The 11,564-nt window shown below is 38.1% G+C and overlaps 1 protein-coding gene across 1 annotated transcript; it reads right to left on the bottom strand.

Moving 5' to 3' along the window:
• Window positions 1-7,179: 7,179 nt before the first annotated feature.
• Window positions 7,180-9,121, bottom strand: LOC109241968 (cytochrome P450 94A1-like). Its single transcript, XM_019408792.1, has 2 exons — window positions 8,417-9,121; window positions 7,180-8,172 (listed from the first exon to the last, which is right to left on the bottom strand). The coding sequence occupies exons 1-2, from the start codon at window positions 9,079-9,081 to the stop codon at window positions 7,338-7,340; spliced, it is 1,500 nt and encodes a 499-aa protein (XP_019264337.1). The 5' UTR covers window positions 9,082-9,121; the 3' UTR covers window positions 7,180-7,337.
• Between the last annotated feature and the right edge of the window lie 2,443 nt (window positions 9,122-11,564).

Consider the following 11,564-nt stretch of genomic DNA (forward strand, 5'->3'; position numbering starts at 1 on the left):
TGTATGAGGGTTGGGTGATTGCTTATGCTTCGCTCCAGCTGAAGCCCAATGAGAAGAACTACCTCATTCATGATTTAGAGTTGGCAACCATTATTCACGCATTGAAGATTTGGAGGCACTATCTCTACGGTGTGTCGTGTGAGGTATTCACCGATCAACGGAGTCTACAACAATTGTTCAAGTAAAATGATCTAAACTTGAGACAACAGAGGTGGTCGGAGCTGTTAAAAGACTATGATATCACCATTGTGTACTATCTCGGGAAGGCTAATGCAGGGGTTCGATGCCTTGAGTAGGAAGGCTGTGAATATGGGTAGCCTCGCATATATTCCAGTTGGTGGAGACCACTAGCATTGGTTGTTCAGGCTTTGGCTAATCAGTTCGTGATGATAGATGTTTTGGATCCTAACATGGTTCTTACTTGTGTGGTTTCTCGGTCTTCTTTGTATGAGCGCATCAGTATGACGACCCAAATTTGCTTGTCATTATGGACACGGTACAACATGATGATGCCAAGGAAGTTTCTATTGGAGATGATGGGGTATTGCGCATGCAGGGTCGGATTTGTGTGCCCAGTGTGGTTGGGTTGCGTTAGTTGATTCTTGAGGAGGCCAACAGTTTGTGGTACTCCATTCATCAAGGTGCCGTCAATATCAGGATTTGAGGCAACACTATTGGTGGAGAAGAATAAAGAAAGACATAGTAGAGTTTGTGGCTCGTTGTTTGAACTGCCAGCAGGTGAAGCACAAGCGTCAGAGGCTGGGCTGTTTGATTCAAAGACTTGAGATTCGTGTGTGGAAGTGGGAGCGTATTACCATGGATTTCGTTGTTGGGCTCCCACGGACTTCGAAGAAATTCGACGCAGTGTGGGTTATTGTGGATAGACTAACCAAGTCTTCATATTTCATTCCGGCTGTGACTACCAATACTTCAATGCAGTCGGCTCAGATCTATATCCATGAGATTGTTCGTCTTCACGGTGTGCCGGTGTCTATTATTTCTGATCGAGACATGCAACTCACATAGTAGTTTTGGAGAGCAGTGCAATGAGAGTTAGGTATACGGGTTGAGTTGAGTATAGTATTTCACCCAGACGGACGGCCAGTCCGAGCGCACCATTCAGATCTTGGAGGATATGCTATACGCCTGTATTGTGGATTTCAAGGGTTCATGGGATCAGTTCTTACCGCTTGCAGAGTTTACCTACAACAACAACCACCAATCGAATATTCAGATGGCTCCTTATGAAACCTTATACGGGTGGCAGTGTCGTTCTCCAATTGGTTGGTTTGAGCCAGGAGAGGCTAGGTTGTTGGGCACTGATTTGGTTTGGGATGCCTTGGAGAAAGTCAAGTTGATTCAGGATAGGCTTTGTACATCTCAGACTAGGCAGAAGAGTTACGCTGATCAGAGGGTTTGTGATATTGCATATATTGTGGGTGAAATAGTTTTGCTCTGAGTTTCACCCATGAAAGGTGTGATGGGATTCGGGAAGAAGGGAAAGTTAGAGTGCTTCATTTTTCTATGCTCCGGAAGCATTTTGGGGATCCATCACACGTTTTGGATTTCAGCACGGTTCAATTAGATGGAGATTTGACTTATGATGCAGAGCCGATGGCTATCTTGGATCGGCAGGTTCGGAAGGTGAGGTCAAAGAATATAGTATCTGTGAAGGTCTAATGGAGAGGTCAGCTACTGGAGGAAGCTACTTGGAGATGCGGAGCAACTATCCACAAGGTCGCAAATGCGAATTGTGCCCCCAGTCTGCTTTAGTCGCAATTGGGACAAAACCATAAAAAATGTGATGTCCCATCCAAGCGCAAATGCGATCAAAGGTTCGCATTTGCGAACCTACCTAAGCGTAGTGCTCGATCGCAAATGCGACGAAGCCATCACAAAAGCGAAGTCTGAGTTGTCCGCGATTGCGAACATTTCTTAGCAAATGCGAAGACTACCCTTCCCAGTCCCCCATCGCAATTGCAAGCCCAACTTCGAAAAAGCGGAGACCGCATTTGCGAACAGGTCATCGCAACTGCGAGACCTGTAGCCCAGCACTAGAACTCAAGCATACCTGCAGTCCTTGATCGGCTCCAACCCTACACCACTATATAATGGCAAGGAGTGGTCGATACAGCTTTTACCCGAAAGGTCGGGATCGATATCCACAAGGAGCTAATATTAGTTGAGAGTTGGGTTTCTATCCAATCTAGCTAGCGTGTTGCTTTAATTGCACTTCTAACCATGCTTGGATTTGATTCTATTCTACTTTTAATGCTACTGATTGCTGAAAATAATCTAAGTAAAATATTTTTGTAGGAATTTTCTCAATTGATAAAAAGCACTAGGGAAGCGACTTACACCTACGCGAGTATCTGATGGGGTCTAGAATTTAGGACAAGCTTGTTATATTGGGGTCATGATATAACCTTTACATATAATTACTCACTCTATACCTCTCGGTAGTTTGAGTGACTTTGCCCTAATTGGCTTTCTCAAGCCCAATTGGGTGTTCAAACAATGCAAGTAAAATTGGCTCAATTCGGGTATTACTTATCTCTAGGTTTAACCCTTTAATTGGGGCTATCGATCTCTTGAATGCACCCAAGTTCCTTGTTAGCCTAAGTTTCCTAGACTTAGTCCCTCTTTCTCAAGAAGAACCTAAGTCATAAAGGCACGAATCAGTGTTTGCAACCACCAATCCTACAATTAAAGCATGAATTAAGCTAAATATCACTAACCCATAAATAATTAAGCCCTAAAATTGAAGACCCATTAAATACCTACACTAGGGTTGGGTCACAACCCTAGGTAATGGGTTTAGCTACTCATAATCAAGGTAGAAATCAAAGATGGAGATGAAATATAAGCCATAAAAGTTGATTACAAGAGTAAAATTGAAGAATAATAGCTAAAGCTACTCTAAAATTACTCTAAGTAGTAAAGTACGGCTATTCACGAGCTCCCTAATACAAAAGATACCCTAAAAATGTGAAACGATCTATTTATACACATATGAAATTACTGGACAAAAGTACCCCACGGAGGTTCCGCTGTGAGAGAAATACTGAGTGCCTCAGCGTATGGACTTTCGCGGCCGCGCAAAATAAGCGTGGACCGCGTTTCTTCACTTTTATGCTTGGTTTGGACTTGATTTCGTGAGCAGCGTAAAAGTTACTGCCTCCGCATTAGCATCAACCGCGGCCGTGTAATCTGGACGTGAATCGCGCTCCTCATGCAGGCTCAACTTGCAGGGTCTCTGAACTTTGATCAACGCTCTCAGCGGAAATATCAATGCGGCCACGTCAAGTATTCCGTGACCGCGCTTTTTCATCGCGGGCAGCAGTCACTAATGTCTCCAAAACATCTTCTTTGAACCTCACTTCCGCGGATCGCGTAATTGTGGCCGCTTCAGCGGTGGACTTTACGCGGCCACGCTTTTCCATCGCGGTTAGCGCTTCAGTCCCAGCTTTGAACTCGTGCAATTTTAACTCCTTCATGAGTTGATTTTGGCTTTCTTGCCTCATTTTGAGCAAACCCTACTGACAAGCACATTAAGTCAGTTTTCGGGAATACTTTTACACATTTTTTATCCAAAACCTAAGCAATAGAGAGCATAAGATAGGCTAAAATCCATAGTTATCAACTCCCCCAAACTTAAGCTTTTGCTTGTCCTCAAGCAAACAAAGTAACTCCCACCTCCACAAGATAAAAGAAAGGAAAATTTCAGCTGTCCTAGGGTGATTTCATCAAGCATCAATTGGGACTAACAATTACCCTAACACAAATGCAATATTAACAACACACAACCTTTTTAGTACCATAGCTCTAGTGCGACACATGAGCATCAAGAGTTGACTTAACTCCTCAAGGAAGCTCTTTCTACTACATAGGTCATTGTGGAACCCAAACTCTTACTCCTCTACTCTCTATAAGCAAACCTCACTTTAGATTGTGGAACTCAAGACAAGGATTGTGGACATCATTGTGGAACCCAAACTCTTACTCCTCTACTCTCCATAAGCAAACCTCACTTTAGATTGCAGCACTCAAGACAAGGATTGTGGACAATACGCTTATCTCTCTCAAAGGAAGGTCACATGTCCGGCTCTAAGTACCATAAGCTTGCCCCTTACATGAATCACCACTAATGTAAGCTCACTCAACTTGAAATCGTATAGGGCTTTTACGGGGATGTAATGAAGGCTTTTGGTTCAAGGTAGGATATAAGTCTATGAAGGTTTCCGCATTCCTTAAGAATTTCAGTTTTCTCATTTCGGCTCACACTTTCTTGACTCTTTGAGTCATTTTCTTCTTCCTTAGGGGACTAGAGAGACACACTGTCACTCTTTCTTATTGGGTTGCGGGCTGGCACTTCGGATTTGCGAAGTAGAGTTCGCTTTTGCGAACTGGGTTGGGACCGCATTTGCGATCTCAGTGTCGCATTGCGACACAATGGCTGATAAGAACGTCTTAACATTTGCAAAGCATGCACCGTATTTGCAATTTCTGGGGACTTTGCAAATGCGAGGTATATGTCGCATTTGCGACTTCTGCAGATGGGTAAAAGATTGGAAAGTCGGGACTTAACTCATTTTGCACGCTTTTTCAACCCTAAGTTCCATAGAGGTGATTTTTGAAGAACTTTTTCTCCCTAAATTTATTGTAAGCATCTTTAACTAGTTTTCAATCAATTTCAATTACTTTTCATGAATTTCTAACTTCAAATATATGAATTTCAAGGTAGAAATTAGGGGTTTTGGGTAGAATTTAGGAATTTTATAAAATTGAGATTTAGACCTCAAATTGAGGTCGAATTTCGAAATAATCATATATCCAGGCTCAAGGGTGAATGTGTTATCGGGTTTTGATCCGAATCTGATCAGATTTTGATCGAGCGAGCATGGGTTGACTTTTTATTTTTTAAAAATAACCAAAATTGAAACTTTTTCATTCATGGGTAGTTTCTATAGCTTATTTTGGATTGTTTGATATATAATTGACTAGATTTGGTTGGTTCGGAGGGTTGTTCGAAAGGAAAAATCATGATCGATTGTGATTTTATTGCAGAAAGAGGTAAGTGTCTTGGTTAATCTTGATTCGAGGGAAATAAGGTAGAATTGAGTCTATTTGCTATGTGAATTATGTGTTGGGGGCAGCGTATATGCAAGGTGATGAGTGTATATGTGCGGGCCATGGGATAAGCATGAGGATGGAATTTCCCTTACTTGTACTATGTTTTTCCGTGTATTAAGTCTTCTATGCCTTAGATAAATTGCTAACTCTTTAATTATTCGCTTTCATGTTATTTCTTATATCGAGATTATTGTGTTATGGGGTGATGAGAACGTGGAAGTTGTTGGTTGGTTGTTGACACTAATGTTGAAAGAACCTCACATGATGAGTCATATTCAAATATCGTTATTGGATTGAATTTCTTCCCACCTTCCTTGGTATGTATTGTTGTAATTGCTTGGTGAGCAAGAGTGGAAAACAAGAAGGGTGTTGCGTGCCTTGTTTGCATATTAATACCTTTGGTTGAGTGAACGTGAAGCTAAAGCATGAATCGTGATGCCGTACAATTGCTTGCTATTATCATGATCCTGTGAGAATGAGGGTAAAAGCATGAAGGATGCTGTCGTGCACATATTTTATATATATATATATATATATATATATATGTATATATATATATATATATGTATATATATATATATATATATATATATATATATATATATATATATATATATATGGTAAGGAAAAGAGTAAAAGCACGAAGTTTGATATCGTGCACATACTTTATACATATTATATGGTGAGGGTGAGAGTAAAAACACGAAGGGTTATGCCGTACAATTTGTTAATTTTCTTGCTTTTACTTGATACTTGGATTGAGAATTTAACTTGGCGGTTTCGTTGCTTATTTCGGAAAGAGACTTACTTGGTGATTATTTATTGTTCTGATTGTTGGTCGTCCTTTTATATGTCCCTACCTTGTTACTTCTTTTGATGCTACTTGTTATTTCGATACGCGCGCGCGCGCACACACACACACACACACACATATATATATATATATATATATATATATATATATATATATATATATATATATATATATATATATATATATATATGCACATGTTTTTAGTAGGTGTCTTGTCCTAGCCTCGTTATTATCTCATCGGGGTTAGATTCGACACTTACTGAGTACATTGAGCTGGTTGTACTCCTACTACACTTCTAGACTTCTTGTGCAGATTTGACATTGGTACCAACGGAATCCCGAGAGGCACTTAGCGGATACCAGTCAGTGATTCGAGGTAGAGTTGCACCCCGTTCGCAGGCCTTAGAGTCACTTTCCTATTTCTTGTGTTGTTTCCATTTTATTTAGGACAATGATGTATCTCCTTCAAACCTTGTATTTTGCTGGATCTAGACGCTCATGTACTTGTGACATCAAATCTTGGGGTTGTTGACGTTATGTTATTGTTCAGTTATTAGATATTTATTGCTTATTTTTTTGTAATATTCGTTGTGTCGGCTTGCCAAGCAAGTGACTGTTAGGCGTCATCACAATCCCGAAATTGGGATTTTGAGTCATGAAATTCATACGTAGATAGAATGCCACTTAGTCCATCAAATCCAAAAAGAAAAGGACAAACATTTCTCTAGACCGGCCTTACCATAGAAGGTATGCAGGTGACACTCAACACGTGGATTCTGATGCAATAACTGAGCCCATAGAACGGAAAAGTATGAGAGTAAGTATAAACTCGGTATATCTCATAGACTGCTTCTAAAAGTTGAAACAAGTCTTTTAAAAACATGTACTTGAATCTATCTCTAACATTTAAGAGATAACTTGTACAATTCATGATGCAACATAGGTTATCAAAATAATAAATATGCCGCTGTGATGTGAAAAAGTTAGTTTAAAAGCATAACTTGTGACAGTAGGCATTTAACATAATCATATACTATTGTTTATGAGAGCCAAAAATAATCATCATAACATAAACGTTCTTTATACATGTGAAGATTCCTACAAGACACCCACATAGTGCCATGTTTACCTTACAACGTCCCATTACTCACCTTATCAGTTAGGATTCCACCCACTCGTAATAACGTATGAATATATACGATGAGGTATGCTAGAAATCTGGGGAACATAAATTTACATGTAAAAGTTCGTTAAAATTATAACAAATGATAGGTTTGATTAACCCATACTACTAAGAACTTTAAAGATTGAACCCATAAATTTTAAATGTTGGATCCAAGCAAGCTCTATCTATTTATGTGACAGATCTTGTTGTCACACAGCATAATGTTCAGAAACGCTCCAGAATTTTTACTGGAAAGCCATTTTTCATCTTCGATGTCACAGATGAATGATAAGATGGAACAAAATCTTCCATAGAAGGAATGACTCGAAAATGCTTCAAAATAGTAGAAGCAACCATTTTCATTTGAATAAAAGCAACTTGTTTTCCTAGACAAGTTCTTGGCCCTGCTAGAAACACTGGGTAGGTGAAAGGGTCTCTTGCAATAAACCTCCATTCTCCCGTTTCAACACTTTTATCCAACCATCTTTCGGGACGAAAATCTGCCCAATTTGAACCCCACAACTCTTCTGACCTTCCCATTGCAAGGATATGAAAACAAACTCTCATTCCTTTCTTCACTTTTGTCCCATCAGGCCAAACATCATCTTCTGCTGCTTGTTTTCCTTCCACTGGGACAGGTGGGTACAATCTCATGCTTTCACATATTGAAGCATGTGTATAAACCATTTCCCTCCAATCATCTTTCTCTTTAATTTCCTTTACAATCTCAATTTCCACACTAGGGTTAGTTGAGACTAACCAAAAAAACCATGTCAAAGCTGAACACAATGTATCTTGACCTGCTAAGATAAAGTTAATGGCTGCATCAACGTAATACGCCTCGCCTAATTGTAATTTATCTTGTCCCCGTTTCATTATTCTGTCGAAAAGGTCGTCATGATCATCTATCCATTTCCTATTATTCACAAGCTTTTCCTTCTTTTCCTTTATCCTTTTCCCCATAAATTCTTGTATCTCATCTACCACATGTTTGAGTCTCTTTTGAGACTTGGTGTTGAATTTTTTCTTAACTTTCCATATGAAAGGCAAGGTGGTGTACCTGTTTTGACAAATATGAACCAAGAACAGAAAATACATTAAAAAGAAGCTTTCATATTGGAAAATATTCTGGAAGAATAAAGAAGAAAAGATTAAATCTTGAAACGCGAAAATAAGAAGTGAAATTCAAAAACAAGATCACGTGTAGTTATATACTACTTTGTGGTTATAGAATAATGAAAGGATGCCTTTCAATACTCATTTAAACTTTTTTATTTATTAACTTTATTTTAAACATTTAATACCTTCCCATGCTGATCTTCAATGCAGTTTCATAAGCATCTGCAAATGGGGTTGGTGGTAGAGATGGTAATAAGTATTGAAGATCATAACTGAACCCAATTTGACATACCAAGTCGTAAGTCAATCGACGAAAGGTTTCTTGTAGGTCAAGTGTGGATTTGTTCATGGCTGCTGCTGACTTTAGAAAAGGGAGAAGGCGATTCGACATTTCTTTCTCAGTCACAGATTGGACAAAATTTTGGAACCCTTTTAAGTTGAAATCATGACCCAGAAATTGTCTTTGGCACTTCCATTCCTTTCCATCAATAAGAAAAAGGCCATTATATCCGAAAAAATCAGATAAAGCTTCTTTTAGTGAGCTTTCTTTTCCGTAGATATTGAAGCGAGTTTTGAGAATATGCTGAACGTTCGAAGGATTTATAGTGAATATCACATTTAGACCTTGGAGGGTGATGGTGGAATTAGATGATGATTTTTGGAAGATTTCTGAAATCCAAATAATAATGTTGTGGCGGTTTTTTATGAATTGTAATGAAGAACCAATTAGTGGGTATGATTTTGGGAAGGGCCGAGACTTACCAGTTTTTTTTGAATAGATGAAGGATAGAACAACAAGTAAAAATGTTGGAAGCAAGAAAATAATGCTATAAGGAAATTGAATGTCCATGGCTTATGTACTTCTATATAAATTTGATGAAAATGGGGTTGATCAGGCTAATGTACAAGATTTATTGGTCCTTATATATATATATTGATGGATCTTGGAAGTTGTGTAGAATAATTATATATTCCCCCCTTCTTAATTTATGTGATATTATTCGGATTTCGGGAGTTAAATTTCTTAATTTTGATGCGAATTTCAATATAGAATTTTTCAGTTTTATGAAGTAAAATATGCATATTTTCAGATTATAAAAAAAGTAGTACAAGTCACAATGATTAACAATTTAAATTATTTAATGGTTTATGAAAAAATTACAATCAAAGAAAAATTCGTTTGGCTCTTAAAATCTGAACAACATCATGTAGATTGTGAGAGAGGGAGTATTAATTTAATTTAAGATCAGGATTCTGAAACATATCTCCATTTGGAAAAAGGTCGTCTCCTCTTGAACTCTTCTAAAAAATATATTCCACTGTTGCGAACAAATCCTACATTTTTAAAATAGAAATACATTCTTCAAAAATTGTCCCGTATATTCTGGGATTATTTCATTGCTTTCACTAAGATTTCCTTCATTTGCTACTGAAAATGTCAACTAAAGCGGGTTGCAACATAGCAAATAAATATTGAAAATGTACATATGACTCTTCAAATGATTCGGAGAGAGCTTCTTATGTGGAATAATTTGAACGAAACTTTATATAAAGATCGAATCAAGAATGGTACTTGTTCGACCAAAAAATGTAAAGCTTTTTGTTAAACTAATTAATGAGGAAATAGAGGGTGAATTCTAGTCAAACATAATAAATTCTAGATCTAAAATAGGAGTATATCAGCAGGATGGTGCCGTGTTCTAGAATAATGAATATCAAGTATATGTCCAATGATTATCAATGAATGTAGTAATAGAAGCATGCAATAAATGTAGATAAAGGAAATAAATATAATAAGAAGGAATTTATCACCCATATATTAGGGGACTTGGATGATTCTCCTTCCTGACAACAACGTGGGGTGATAGGAAATGAAGATGGACAAGGAATCTTTGGATCTTGTGAACGAACAATGTATATCGAACGATGTAATAAGTGAACATGATAAGCTTTTGTATACTCTCCTTAGTCAACCCTTTACAATGTGCTCTTATCGAAAGTGAAGATCCCCCTTTTGTTCTTTATCTCTTCCTATTTACAGGGGATATTCCTGTGAAACCCTAAAAAAGTACAACTGAAAGAATGAGTCCGAAACCAAAATGTTGCTATTTTGGACTCAAAACACATAAATAGGTGTAAAAAAAAAAGGTAACAAAAATATATATAGCGCCAGAAATAGTGACGCTATATATAAACGGTAACTGGACAGTTTATGTATAGCGCTACCATTTCTGGCGTTATACACTGTCAGAGTGATATAGCGCCACTATTTCTGGCGTTATACACTGACAGTGATATAGCGCCAGAAATAGTGGCGTTATATCCCTCCCCAAAAAACCCTCCATCTTCTTCTTCCCCCGTCTTCTTCCTCCATTATTCTAATCTCCCTTCCTAAAATTGGTCCCCCCCTCTTCCTCTATCTATCTTCATGATGGACGTTATCAATTAGGTGATGACTACCGGATGGGCCACTTGTAAAATTCATATCCGGCCGGTAACCTCTATTAAATATGTGAGCGTTAAGATAAATTCAATACAACAAATATATACATAATTAACACAAATGAAAATTAAAATTTACCACTCGTCTTGTGAGTTATGGAAAGCAGGGTTTAAATTATTTCCTCGCTGCTCATTCACCGGCGGTGATAAGTTTAAATCAAAGATAACTCTTTCATCCGGAACTTGTCCGGCAAAAACTGTTCCAGAATAACCCCCCGATGACTGGGGGTTATCTCTACTACGCACAACCTCATTTTTTGGAACGTCTTCGACCTTCACGTACATCTCCAACATTGTGATTACAAGAAAATCCCGACATTCGTCCGGAGTCCTCAAAAAGTCACTCAAAGTTTCATCATCGTCGATGTTAAACTCCGAGTAAAAAGCAACCCCTTGCCGGAGTGACGGATAAGGATATCTGGTTACTTAAATATCACGACGTTTTCTCACACTCATTTTTTGCTATAACAACGATATCAATGTATCGTACTCCATTGTCAGTGGCAATTTAACATGACACTTAGCAGGTAAACTGTAGCCCACGGAGTTATTCTCCATCACAACCTCACCACCCCAATATAATGAAACTCTTATCCTACGCTCTTCAGACATAATAAAAAAATGCTGGAGAATTTAACAACAACAGACGTTTCAACAAGAGTTAAAAAATTTTTTGAATGCATTTCTATGCGATTCTAACCTCTTTATATAGAAAATGGAGAGCCGTGAAGATTTTTTTTTACATATATAGCGCCAAATAAGTTGGCACTATACGCTTTTGAATTATTGTACTCTGCTATTATTGCTGGGATCAGGAAAAAAGGGTATAAC

Source organism: Nicotiana attenuata, unplaced genomic scaffold (genome assembly GCF_001879085.1).
Source record: "Nicotiana attenuata strain UT unplaced genomic scaffold, NIATTr2, whole genome shotgun sequence".
Taxonomy (NCBI): domain Eukaryota; kingdom Viridiplantae; phylum Streptophyta; class Magnoliopsida; order Solanales; family Solanaceae; genus Nicotiana; species Nicotiana attenuata.

What these genes read in the sequence shown, in the direction of transcription:
- LOC109241968 (XM_019408792.1), bottom strand. Translation starts at nt 9,081, where the DNA reads ATGGACATTCAATTTCCTTATAGCATTATTTTCTTGCTTCCAACATTT. An exon ending in TTGAAGATCAGCATGGGAAG is followed by an intron (nt 8,173 to 8,416) that starts GTATTAAATGTT and finishes TTGTCAAAACAG; the next exon opens with GTACACCACCTTGCCTTTCA.